At 41.1% G+C, this 14396-nt stretch overlaps 1 protein-coding gene across 1 annotated transcript in view; it reads left to right on the top strand.

Annotated features, from left to right (window-relative positions):
* Positions 1 to 8688, top strand: part of LOC137297783 (shematrin-like protein 1) — a 37049-nt gene extending 28361 nt beyond the window's left edge. The window contains exon 5 of the mRNA XM_067829731.1: positions 8576 to 8688. Coding sequence (XP_067685832.1) covers positions 8576 to 8688 — 113 coding nt within the window. The remainder of the gene's footprint in view (positions 1 to 8575) is intronic.
* Positions 8689 to 14396: the final 5708 nt, after the last annotated feature.

The following is a 14396-nucleotide window of genomic DNA, read 5'->3' as shown; positions in this document are numbered from 1 at the left end:
GGATTTTACATGACATTGCTTATAACATAACAATTTCACTCTTGGAATCGGTCAATATAAGGGGTCAATATAATATTACTTACGAATCGATATTATTGTCACTTCGACCACAACCTCGTTTCCGAGGAAGAAAGCGTTATATTTATGCAAAATCCTTTTGGTCAGCAATGTGTAGTAAGCAGTCTTGATTTTATAAACTCGATGAAACTTAAACTCCATTTTCTATCCTGGAAGCGTGGTAGGGGGGCGAACCATCCGATTTAGTATATACCGCAGGCTTCCACAAAGCTCACTTCGCACACACAAACAACCAATTTAAGCACAAACTACGGAGTCTGGTGGAAATCTGTGCATAGTGACACCATCATTCGACCCCAAGGATCAATTGACGGCAACACAACCATTCGGCATGTCTTTGGTGACGTCGAGAAATCAGCAAAATGACGAGCTTCCTACACATTTTCTATAGATTTAACAGGAAATCGTTCCTTCTATGACGTCACTGTAGGGCTCTGGCGACAGAGTTACGTAACCTGTCTGCGGTTTCGTTTGCGGGCGAAAGAGAAGCAGACGGCTTTTTAGCAACTTTTAAGCGCTTGGTATTAATTAACCACAGGTTTGTTTTTAAAAAAAAAAAAAAAAATGGTGTTTCGTTTATGACTAACCAATAAGTCTTTCATATGTAGTGATAAAAAGAGTACCAAAAAATTGAGTTTAGTGGTCCTTTAACTCACTGATAATTTACGTTCTCTCTTAATTTAACTCGTAGATAGACGGTGTTGTCCATCAAGGAAATGCAGCTCCTTAGAAAACTTACATTTTGTCTATAACAAAGGTACGAAACGTTCTTTGTGACCGGAAGTACTAGTACTAAGGTCTCACGGAGTGCCGTGAGACACTGGTCCTATTACGCTCGAAGCTTACATGTGTGTAAGTCTGATGTGTGACGGGTGGCATGAAGACATGCACATGAACTGTAATAAGCAAGACAACGTTCAAGCGTGAGACATGAAAGGACATCTACCAGAACAATGATATTTGATGCAGACATTCGCAAACTGCGAAAGCGTATAAAATTACACCGTTTGAAAGCAATCGTGTTTGTTAACTAAACATACTTCTGACCATATCATAATGAAGGTAATATTTTGCACTCGTGCAATTAAAGTACCATGATATGACAAATAGTTATAACTACAAAGGCATTTTGTTATAGTTTCTAGTCTTTTGGGCTTTAGGTGCATAGTTGTCAACCAACTAAGAATATTAGCGTACGCTATGCAAAGACCTTGGAATGCGGTAAAAAAAACTTCAAAGGTATTAATACGTGCACTTTTCTGCTGAATTGGTTTGTTCCTTTTTCAAAAATAATACATATAATTTTGTCTCTATGTTGATCTCTGCGCGGGACTTGTAAAGGTTGAATCTTGTCGTTGGGACACGTCTCCGCTGGCGCAGACGTCCACTACAAGATAGCGGGCACCCCAGTAGGAATGGGATACTGTGCAAACTAAACAAACACATTTCACATCTGATATTTTGGAGGACAAGATTTAGGTCATGTTTATTGTCGCGGCATGTCCTTGCATAGCTTACCTGCAGGGAAACATTTGGGGAACAATGGCGTCTTTGACACTGTCGGTGTGAGTACGTCATACAGCAGTTCCACGTTGTAGGTATGAGTGGACAAGCATGTTATAATAATGACAGAACGAGATAGTGTGTGTGTGTGTGTGTGTGTGTGTGTGTGTGTGTGTGTGTGTGTGTGTTTTGTCTCTGTGTGTGTGAGCTGAAGAAATTGAATACGTATGTTTTAGTTCATCGACACTACAGAACACTTCCTGCTTGTTACCCCTAATGACTTTCAAAACTTTCTCTCTCTGCAATGTGACTGTTTGTAACTCACCATGAAAGTGGGTCTCGTTGCCCATATTGAACAACATCTGCACGTCATTTGTCCGAAGACTGGTCACCGTGTTAATCGTTATCGGATGTGGACCTTGCTATTCGGTCATCACATTCATTCTTAACCTCAAGTACTTGGTTATCGTGCTATTGTGTTACGATACCCACCTCTGTTCTAATTAGGTTTATTATTCAAAATCATATTTTACACCTTCCGAGTTCATTTACAATCAGTGCCGAGCCAAGGTTTGCGTCTGTGTCTTTTACTACGAGTACTATTATTGCGTTATATGGTAACAACGTTCTCGTTCAACGTGCGGGAGATTAACGTGTGCAAAATCATTACATACCTGACTGACAGCAGTGGCTGGGTCAATCTCACCTTCAGCGCTGTCTCACAAAGTAGACTGCCTTTCTATGTGTGTAGGTTGTAAAATACAAGCTGTAAAGATTTACTTCAATCAAAACGTTTTGATTTAACTTATCAATTGCCGTTCTTCCAGGTTCTGATCAATAGTGGTATGTTCCACTGTATAGTCATTGTCTCTTGTGAACTAACAAGCTGGGCATCAATACAATATCCCAGTAGCCCAACATCCTAATGTCCCAATAACGTTAGCAAGGGGAGCAGGTACCAAGTCTAGGACAAAGGACGCACACAAATCGTCATTGATATCGTATATCAGTTTTCCAGTTCGCCAGTTAGAAATAAATAAATGAATTATAATGTCATAATTGTTATGCGCTAAGACGTCCGTGTCAGATCTGCTTTCTCGGTGTTAACTCAGACATGATATATCCACTAAACCAGCAATCACAGAATGGGCGTGTCTAGCAGAACGCCCAGGGTCTCATAGAACACACAGCGACAGCAGTTGATAGACTGAAGATAATGAACCAAAGAATGGGCTTCAGCTAGCAAATAGCAACCGTTATAGTTCAACCGTAACTGACTTACATATTCAAGCAGTTGTTTGACGATGTGAAACATCATTATGGTGATGTATGACTTTCTTCATAAAGCCCAGGCGATGTACTGTGCGTGTGTGCCCAGGGTTGTCATACTGGGGACGGACAAAATCCCACCGAATCAAAATCCCATAGGACAAATGTCGCACATCAAAATAACCAACATAGGACGAAATCCATACGTATAGTGGCATGTCTTCGCTCATTATCATGTAAGAGTCTACACTTATGTGTATGTGCATAAGATCAATAATGCTTATTTATGAAGTATATATAATATTATATAAAATTGAGGCTGTGTATATCATTTTTCTCACTGTTGTGATTTTAGTCTACCCTTAGAGGGTCATGTCTCTTGATTATCTCGTCATCAACTGCTGCATAACGTGCCTGAAGCTGCAGTGAGCACCAAGCTTCATATCGCGCCCCCATATCAACCTCAAGAGCCCCTGCTCTGGCTGTGTAAACGTGATCCTCATTGGCCTGATAAGCGGGGATGGTCGAGGAAGCAAATCCAATGCATCAACAGTTGAAACCGTATAAAACCATGCTTGTTCTTCTGGCACAAGACGACGATAGAATCCGTCTTCAACCACGCCGGTTTTTGTTTCCCTTCTGGTTCCCACACTGGACTGACAAGGTGCCAGAAATCTGATACGACAATAGCCATGGCACGTGCTCTTGAGTGGATCTGGCGGGGAATGGTTCCCTTTCATTGAACAAGCACCTGGTGACCTTGAAATGTCAGTCGTTGCGAAAACTCTCAGCTAAACAATTGGTGTGTTTTGTTGAACGGAAACAGTTGAGAGAAGCGTTGTTTGAAAAAGCCGTTATGTTTGCAGAGTCTTAATAATCATCAACACTGGCTTGTTGTGCATCCATATACTATGCCAGCTGGTCTAGCTATCTTACATACAATGACCGCTAGTTAGAATGCATGCTCCATGTACAACACAGGCCGGCTTGATGCACGAGTACAACCAATTTTACTACAACACCATTCTCGACACCACCACTGCGTTCATCTCAACTAACAACAATTTGGAATTCAAACTGAATATGAAACACAACTGCTGTATGTCTAACCGAATGATGTCGTCATTGTGTACTGTGTTTGTATACTATTGTTTATTTATTGTCTTTTTAAGAGTTTACTTAACATTGAACATAAATTGGAACTGACCGAACTAACGGTTCAGACGGGAGCAAGTTGCCGTGTCATCACAATTAGCTCACGACGTCTGTCTAAGAGTCAACAACAACTAACTCCAGGTGTCTTAAATCTGTACTATTTACCCTTTGGGCAAATTAAATAGCTATGGTATAACGGAACTGCATAATACATGGGAACGTTTGTCGGCTGCCAAGACAAAGGACATATGTTGTCCAGGGACCAGCAACATGAATGCATCGAGTTAGAGTGAGTGAGTGAGTTGAGTTGAGTTTAACGCAGCGTTCAGCAATATTCCAGCCATATGGCCGCTGTCTGTAAATAGTCGAGTCTGGACCAGACTATCCAGTGATCAACAACATGAGCATCGATCTATGCAATTGAGAACCGATGACATGTGTCCACCAAGTCAGCGAGCCTGACCACCCGATCCAGTTAGTCGCCTCTTACGACAAGCATAGTCGCCTGTATCGAGTTGGAACGCCTAATGATCATATTCAGCTCAACACTACTGACGTAAATGCTACAAGTCCAGATAGATTTAATGAATTGTTGTACAACAGCTGTATTTGCATCTACTGTAACGAAAACATCTAAATATAAAACAAAAGGAGAACACAGAGACTGCAGACATTAATTTAAGGTCGATGGCAGATTTCAGATACCATCTCAATTTTGTGAGAAACCTATTGTGTATGTTGTATAGTATTTATCGTATATATTATGTAAGGTGTTCATTGTGTGGTGTATATTGTGCATGGTGTACATTGTGTATGGTACACTTTGTTTATGCTGTATATTGTGTATGGTACATTTTGTTTATGCTGTATATTGTGTATGATGTATACTCTTAAAAAAGTAGGGGAACATGAACTTTGAAGTCTGGTAGAAGGGAAACCCATCAAGGAACGTTACAATGACATTCATCTTGTTTATGTAGCATCAATTCACGTTATCACCACACGCAAACAAAATGCATGGGAAGCACGTGCACAACGTGGGAGCCTCCTACACGTGCATGGGGTGTCATTATGAATCTTTTTGACGTTTTGCAGGCAGGTCCATAAATCACTGTAAACCACCTTTTTCCGATAATTTTCTTGCATCTGTGCATGGTCAGGGTTTTCAGGGTCAAATCACACACTACTGACTCAAAATTGTAAACCTGAGATTTTCATGTCATACCCCAGTCAGCTGACATGGAGGATAACTGGACAAACAGCTTGGCTTTGAATGAAATCCATCTGGAGATGCATTCTCAAAACATCCATTATTATTGTACCAACATTGATTCAATTCCAAATATTTCCCAATTTCTACAATCGTACACTGAAAGAAAAAGTTCCCCAACTTTGTTTAAGAGTATACATTGTGTATGGTGTATATTGTATATGGTGTACATTGTGTGTAGTGTATATTGTGTATGGGGTACATTGTGTATGGTGTATATTGTGTGTGGTGTACATTGTGTAAGGTGTATATTGTGTATGGTGTACATTGTGTGTGGTGTACATTGTGTGTGGTGTATATTGTGTATGGTGTATATTGTGTGTGGTGTATATTGTGTGTGGTGTATATTGTGTGTAGTGTATATTGTGTATGGTGTATATTGTGCATGGTCTATAATGTGTGTGGTGTATGTTGCTTATGGTGTCAATTGTGTTCGGTGTATATTGCATTTAGTGCCTGTCGTATGGTAACTGTTGTGGGTTGTGTAAGGTGAATGTTGTGTATTTCAATAGCAGAAACCCTCAAAACTCTCCTACAATGCGCGATATATAGATAGACTTGATAAGGCACGAGGGCTTATTTATGTTCAACATGTGAACTGTGCAAAACTTATTTATAGCCTTCCAGTGATTGGCACCAGCAACACATGGCCTTGCAAATAATACCTCTGGCACTCAACCATTAAATTGTGTCTCATTAATTCACAAGCACATCGAGCAGCGGTAGAACCCAATTCCTGTTTACGAGTTTTATGTCAGTGAGGTTGAAGCTAGGCGTACTTGCTTTGTAGCCACACCTGAGGGCAGTGAAGAATGGATATATTTCAACCTGACTGGCGTCACGTTGATAGTATACATAAAATATATGTATTTTCAGATCTGCTTTGATTGTGATTTGATCGATTCGTGTATTGTGTTTAAACTGAGAAAATACAGAGCGGTAGATATCCGTCGTCACTTGAAGACCGTGAGAACAAGCAAGCCATTATCACGATGAGACTTAATGAAGCCAAATGCTGGGGACAAATGTATTGTACTGATCCTGAAGGGAAAAACGAACACGGCTTCCGCTAAGGCTGTCGCGGGGGGGGGGGGGGGGGGGGGGTGTCTTTGTTCGGTGAATACAGTACTGTAGTTTTTAGCAATTTTATGTACTCACTAAATAGCTGAAACTGAATACAGTACTGTAGTTTTTAGCAATTTTATGTACTCACTAAATAGCTGAAACGTCGATGTTACTGCATGCCCTCTGTTACGGTTAATAAATGAACTTTCATTATACGCTCACGCCACACCATGTTTTACTGCTGTACGATATGGACCACAGCTACTGTACATGTCGTGTTAATGAGCCTGTTGCGGTATTCAAACACCACCGTGTACTGACCAGTCTATCCCTCGACGACCTGAGGTGAATTATTTTCCTTGCCATGACACTATATTACCTGTTATGTTCCTATATGAACCTGTGTTTGCGGTATTCACCGTCGCAATATACCTCATGTATGTAATGAAAAGACATTGATTCAGAGCCAAATGATAAAGATCTAACGCTACCCAGTAGCTGAACCTTAAATGTGCCATATGTTCAGGAACATCAATGTCCACGATAGACCGGGTAATACAGGCAAGTTCCTGCAATTCAGGTCTGCACTCCTGCACCCAACGTCTTGGCCTCCACACTATGACCTCAGTGTGGCCGCCGAGCGCGATCGACACATCCACAGAGAAGGATTACAGCCTGCAAATAATCATTCATCTTCTTTACTTCATTTTCATGTACGTTATTTCACTACACTAACCTGTGTCAGGTGGAGTGCGAGGGGGCAATTATATTGTACTTATAATGAGATTTTCTGAGGACAAATCCGGCAGCAATCCATTTGTGTGTCGCGCCTAGCTGTGATGTATTGGTTTCCAGCAATTCTGTTAATTCACTGGGCAAATACGTCGGTAATTCTTTTCCTGCTTTAAAAGATTACTTTTAAGCCCTATTAATCTGATTGCTTGTTGCTCCGTAGAATGTTTAATCGAAGCCGTAAAGCTGTAAGTTACATTTGGCAATGTTAAAACTGATTTACAATGGTGAAGGGAAAAGTACACCGTGTGAGTGGAATCAATTGCCTGCGTCAGTCCATCTGTTTCTGCACGACAACACAGTCATAAACTCGCCCCATGTCCTCCTCTGATGGCCTCCGTCGGGAAAAATGGGAATTCACTGCCAGAGTTTGTTAACGAATCGTTACTTACACTAAATCAAGCAGAGTTGCACCGTACGTTGGTTAGTGGCAACATGGCAAGAGGGGTTTGTGCACAGTTGGACACCGCATGTTATTATATTCTACGGGTTTGTAGCCGAACTAGGTGAATTCACACTTATCATTTTCTATTACTCTACATTCAAACTGATTTCCGACATTGTCAGCTGTGTGGTTATGTCCTGCACTGTGAGGGAAGATCACTGATACGATTGGACCTTGGATATCAAGGTGTATACATGATATCTCCGCTGGGTTTCCAAAAGAAACAAATAGCTGTTCTTGTACCAGTGAAAAACTTGTATATCTGCTGATTATTCAAGATCAATGCTTGTGTGTGAACCTACAAATACGGCACGTGTATCTTTGCTTTACTTGACGATCTTCAAACTGAAACAATAACTTAACACAAAGAATTCATTCAGAAACAAATGACAAAAAATGTTATAAATTATTCTAAAATGACGTTTGCAACCCAGTATTAAAGTTCGGGGAATTAGCTCGCTTGGCAAGGGGTATGACTACAGCAACCCACAAACAACACAACATCTGAGTAAAATAAACAAGGAGTTACTTCAATACAATATAAAATATTCTAAAGCACTGTGCGTTCTCCCCATGTTAATACGAAAACAGAAAATATTGCAAAGCATGTTGTCTTTGCTTGACGCCACACTCAGCAGTTAAGAAACAATACCAAGCATCAACCTGGCTGTCTTACCAGCTGATCAGGCACAGTCAGCACACAGGGCTAGCCAGTCAACACACAGGGATAGCCAGTCAGCACACAGGGCTGGCCAGTCAGCACACAGGGCTAGCCAGTCAGCACACAGGGATAGCCAGTCAACACACAGGGCTAGCCAGTCAGCACACAGGGATAGCCAGTCAACACACAGGGCTAGCCAGTCAGCACACTGGGCTCGCTAGCTGCTGGAAGAACAAATTCGGAACCGGTTAGGTCACGAGTGAAAAAGAAAAAAAATGATCCAGGAAACGAAAGAGTGCCAGTTCAACTGTTAGTGGCAATGTAATTACAATGACAGTTGATGCAGTCAGTGAAAACAGATCTCCAGTGGCAGTGGCGAGTTCACGTCCAACCACCATTACCGGTGAACTGCTGGTTGTGGACAAAAATGTTATGGTTGGTGAACAGTGATGTGTGATGTTATGGTTGGTGGGCAGTGATGTCATGATTGGTGGACATTGATGGTTGGTGGACAGTGATATGATGTGGCGGACAGTGTTGTGATGTGATGGTTGGTTGGTGAAGAATGGTGTGATGGTTGTTGGACAGTCATTGTGATGGTTGGTGGACATTGGTTGTGATGGTTGGTGGACAGTCATGTGATGTGATGGTTGGTTGGTGGAGAATGATACAATGGTTGTTAGACAGTAATGTGATAATTGGTAGACAGTGATCGTTGGTTTGGGACAATGTGCTCGTGGGTTGTGACGGTTGGTGGACGTTGGCTGTGACGTTTGGTGAACGTTGACTGTGACGTTTGGTGAACGTTGACTGTGACGGTGAATCCTGATGATACTTGGACAGGGGAAGACAGTGTTTGCACAGTGTGCTGCATCTCTAAGAGGTATGGTACGTGGTGGAAGTTGTTCAGAAGCGGAAGTTGATGACAGAGGAATTACATGTCACACGCTTTAAACACGCCCATGTCCGGGATTACTTGATAACAGTGTATCATCAATGATTTAAGTGGGAAGGTATGCTTTGCAGATATTGGAACGATCATCCCGGTTACCACGAAACGGCAACTGTCGTTTTAAAACAAGAGAACAAACAAGACTGTTATTAGCGCGCATGCGTATTTTGTGTGATATCGGCTTTTTGAGGGTCAGACAGACAGCAAGGCCACTGAACCACATGGAAACCTGACTTGCCTACTCGAGAGACAATAGTTAATTGTATTCATGTATACGGATTAACCCTGGGGTCTAATTAATAGTTTGCATTTCTTTCAGTAGTCTTGTTAATGAAGATACAATCAAAGCTAAGCATCTGGCTCGTGATCTATAGCACCACAATTAACAATGATATATTGTCTTAATCTGGACTCTTCGTCGTGTAGAATTAATCCTTCGCTTCATACTAGGTTATAAAATGTCTTCAAAGGAAGCTATAGAGAATCAGGTTCCCTGGTAGACCGTGATATACGCGACGATGATGACAACGTCACATTAACACGGCAGTAAGAAGACAAGACTGCGAGGAAAGCACCTGCGTCGTTATGGCGCCCTGTGGCTGCCTTGCGTCAGTGCGCTGTCGGCACGGTGTTTGTGTGTAGTCTGTATTCGGTGTTTGTGTGTATTCTGTATGTTGTCTGTAGTATGCATGCGTGTATTGGGTAGCGTATCGGTGTCAAATCTGTTTTCTGTGTGCAGACTGTTGTGTGTGGTGTCAGAGTGTAGTTGTAGAGCGTTCTTCTACAGTTTCTAATCTGTTAGCCTACTAAAGTATCCATCTGCAGTCAGTGTTGACGGTATCAAGTCTCCATGGCAACACTGTTTGTGATGTGTTTTGTTGGTAGTGTCCAAGAGCGTCCGTCGTGGTCGCTCTCGGATGGTAGTTCAGGATGGTGGACAAGAGACAGGGAAGACAAGAGTCAGTGGTAGAGGTGAGGACAGCAGCAGCCATGGTTTATTATTGTTTGGTTGAATGATGGTCGAAATGGTATACACAGCTGTAAACATGTGACATAACGCACATCGGGACTGAGTGGCCAGTGATCCCAATGTGGAGACCCTCTCTGTCACTTACACACATTCAGAGGTCTGGTTGTTGGACAGGTAGTCAAACTGGGAGTGGTCATAATGGGAATGAACCATGCACATGTACATACGTAAGATTCGGCGACTTACGGAGGTGTTAATTGACATTTATTGATAGCGTTTGAGAATTAAGGGTCCTGCCCGGGGGTGGGGTCATGATAAGAGGGGATACACCGACTGTTTGCACATTACATAGACAAAGGGGAGAGAATTTCGGTGCACTTTGGACTTACATTGAAACAAACAGATCGTTTGAATAAATGAAGTTTTAAAGAAACTTACTGAAATGATTTAGTCTGTGACAACACCCCTGAACGTCGCGGATCTTTTGTCCTAAAGAGCGCTTTTTGGAAATAGTGGCAAAATTGGATGTACAAGTATACAGTAAGTTGCCTGACACGATGACAATATCTGGTATACAGGCATGATCAGTAGTCACATGATCGTAATGGCATTAGATAAGGTGACCTGTTTACAACTGTGTATACCATTTCGACCATCATTCAACCAAACAATGACAAACCATGGCTGCTGCTGTCCTCACCTCTACCACTGACTCTTGTCTTCCCTGTCTCTTGTCCACCATCCTAAACTACCACCCGAGAGCAAACACGAAGGACGCCCATGGACAGATGGTGGGGAAATATCCTGGTAGCATGAGTTTGCTGTGAGTCACGCACGATTCCCCTTCCCTAACTCGCAGCAAAGCAACCGGTAGTTTAGAGATGGTGGTTGACAAGAGCAGCGTCAACGTCGGGCGCCATCTTGGTGAGAGAACGAAGACATCAGACAGTCAGCCGACCCGACGGTCATCAGCGAAACAACAGCTCATAGCCATCAAACCTCAGTACTCCCAGCAAAGTCATATTATCGGACAACTTTCAACGACACTCTTCAGGATCATGTCATCAAGACTCAAGATTCCTCATCAAGTGCTTCACATTGTGTTCTTGTAACAATGTATGTGAACTTTTGTTTGAACTTTCTCAAAACTTTTGTGTTTATACGTTTCTGTCGGACATTCTTGTTCATGCCAGGTATGTGGAATCCTCTCCAGGCGTTTCATGTTTCAAGTGTGTTTATATATGTCCCCTTGTCATTGTTTGAGTATGTATTGCTACCTGTATGTGATGTTATGAGGCGTACATCTTTATTAGATTAAATTTTTGAAATCGGTTAGGTTCTTACTTTACCACATATCCTTTGCATGTACGCATTTAATGCAGATCAACGCTATCTGCGGGTTCCGAGTCGTCCCGCTCAAATCAGACTCCCGGTTTCAAGGATTTTTCAAACAATTTGTTCCTCTATAACTATTACTATAGATTATAGCTTACAACCAGTTTTGCAATACTATAATTACTCTTTGTGAAAGGCGTCTAAATCTTTTCATGTGGTAATAGCAGTCGTACAAGTATAATAAGTTTTGTGTAATAAGTTTATTTCATGGAGACTGTTTATCCAGTCTACATCCTCCATACGTGTACGTATCAGTCAGGTTTTCCGACTGTATGGTCGACCGCGAGCAGGTGTATGCCGCTAGGTGGAAACGTCCAATGTTTTTGTACGAGCTGGTTAGCCGCTCACCTGTGTTTTGTAAACAGGTGGAATCTCCGCTCACCTGTATTTTTTGTGTCACGTCTGATATTGTTATTGTTATGTTTCGCCTGACCAACGTTGACAATTCGATTCATGTATTACACTTTGACGTTCCTGTATATCTTATCTAATGCCATTGCGATTATGTGACTAATGATCAATGCCTCTACCAGATATTGTCAACGCGTCAACGTTTCATGCAAATTAATGAATACTTGTACATTCAATATTGTCACCATTTTCAAAAAGCGCTTTTGAGGACAAAAGCTCCATGACGTTCAGGGGTGATGTCAGTGACTAATTCATTTCAATAAGCTTCTTTAAAACTTCATATATTCAATTTATATTATTAAAATATATTTGTTTCATTATATATCCAACGTGCACCGAAATTCTATACCCTTTGTCTATGTAACGTATTCAGCAAACATTCGGTGTATCCCCCTCTTATCATAAACCCCCGTTCCGGAAAGGGCCTTAAAGGGGCACTGATGCGGAGCAATTTCCGTGGACTGGTGGTTTCTTTTGTTGTTGTTTTTCTCCCGTGAGTACCCGGATGATATCCCAGAATTCGTGACTGGTTCGTGATCCCTGCTGCGCCTCCCATATGCGCAGTCGATAGTTTATGTGTAGACTGATCAACAAAGATGAAGTCTTTTACGTCATGAAAACAAATCAAATATCTTGAAATTTACTCATCTGCCAGTGGTATAAAAACGTTAGGACTGAAAAGTAACGAAGTCAGTGCACGACTTTATAGTCTGCCTTATAAACCTAATTAGCTCCTTGTCACATTTGTATGCATTTTGAAAGTTAATGAAAAAAACCCACACGATCTGCTTATGCTTACAGTGAATTTCTAACATGATTTTAATATCTTAGCATTGTATAGATTGCCAACGTGAATAATATTTTACACACACCCTATTCGAGACCTAGTGCATGTTTTCTGTAATACAGATTCTGCTGAATGCTACAAGAAAAACAATCTAATAAAACAAAATGCAAATATTAAATTTAAGGCAGATGAAAGTTATAGAAACATCGTAGTCGTAGATGGGGCGACAGCCTTGGCCGACACTCCGATTAGCCGTACAATCCATCCACTCCTCCTCCTTGGTTGGTCTTGCTGGTTGGTTCTCTTCCTTCACCACCTTCCCCCATGAATATAACACTTTCTTCCAAGGAACCGAGGTTGTGGTCGAAGTTACATAATGTTTATTATCGTAAGTAATGTAATGTTGACCCCCGCCTCCCTTCCAAGAGCGAAATTGTTATAAGCAATGTCATGTGAAACCCTAATGTCCATCAATAACATACATATTTTACAACCTGTGAAAAATACTTTTGCTTTTGTAAGTCGGTGAAAACAAACTTAAATAGCATTCATCCTAAGACAGGGCGCCGCCATTTTTGAAAACCGTGAAGTCAAATCCATTTGAATTAATGAGATTATGGTTTGTTTTCATCAAGTTAGAAAATCAAAACTACTCTCTACTAGTAGTTAAATATCTATTTGAATCATTACCAAAAGGAGTTTGCATGACACATAACATAACCTAAGCGAGGTCGGTGTCGAAGTGGAAATACTGCGCGATAAATTTCTTCAATTGCTAAATTTACTTGGTTTGTAACGTTCACTCACCAGTATGTAGACACTTTATACTCTCATAATCCTAATTTGTTTATAGTCATACTTGCGTGCATTTTGAAACATGAAGCGATCTGATAAGAAGCGATTTGCGAAATGTGTAACAGGGATGTAATATTCAGACATTTTATAGTTTGCCTATATGAATCATACTTCGCACGCACGCCCTAGTGTATGTCGTCTGCATCATTACACTTCTGTATGTCGTCTGCATCATTACACTTCACGACGAAAACAATGATTCTGTTGAAAGCTACGACAAGTTATTAAAAACCAACATGCAAAAATTTAAATTAAAGTTATAGGAGCAATGTCAGGCTATTACCTTCTTCGAGGAATGTATCCATCAACATCTACAAAAACAAGTGATATATAATTCATCTGCAGATTTCCCAAGTGATGTGTCTTTTAACAGTCTAATATACGAAAACGTGACACAGACACGACAGAGTGTATTCAGTATAGATTAGTAAATGTACATACATAAACACTACATTTTGATAATTCCCCCATTTAAATCCGCGTAAAAGTAATTTATCAATCAGCTTGTTACCGGTTAATCCTTTTGTTAACTCGCGAGTTTGGGGAATCAGCTCGCTTGGCAGCTAGGAGGTGTAACTATACCAACCCACACACAACACGAGAACCTGAGTAAATAAACAAGGAGTTTATTGCGCCAGTCACAGGATGATTTGTGACTGTGGTCGTCCCTGTTTTATACCCTTTCCCAGTTGTCATAGCTAATCGGGTTTACTGATAATATTGCTGATAAGTTGTTGTATCTCAATCCTATTGCCTAATTCGAGTACCGATAACGTACCTACTGCGAA

The sequence above is a fragment of the Haliotis asinina genome, chromosome 10 (genome assembly GCF_037392515.1).
Source record: "Haliotis asinina isolate JCU_RB_2024 chromosome 10, JCU_Hal_asi_v2, whole genome shotgun sequence".
Classification (NCBI taxonomy): domain Eukaryota; kingdom Metazoa; phylum Mollusca; class Gastropoda; order Lepetellida; family Haliotidae; genus Haliotis; species Haliotis asinina.
This window is presented reverse-complemented; position numbering and strand designations above follow the sequence as displayed.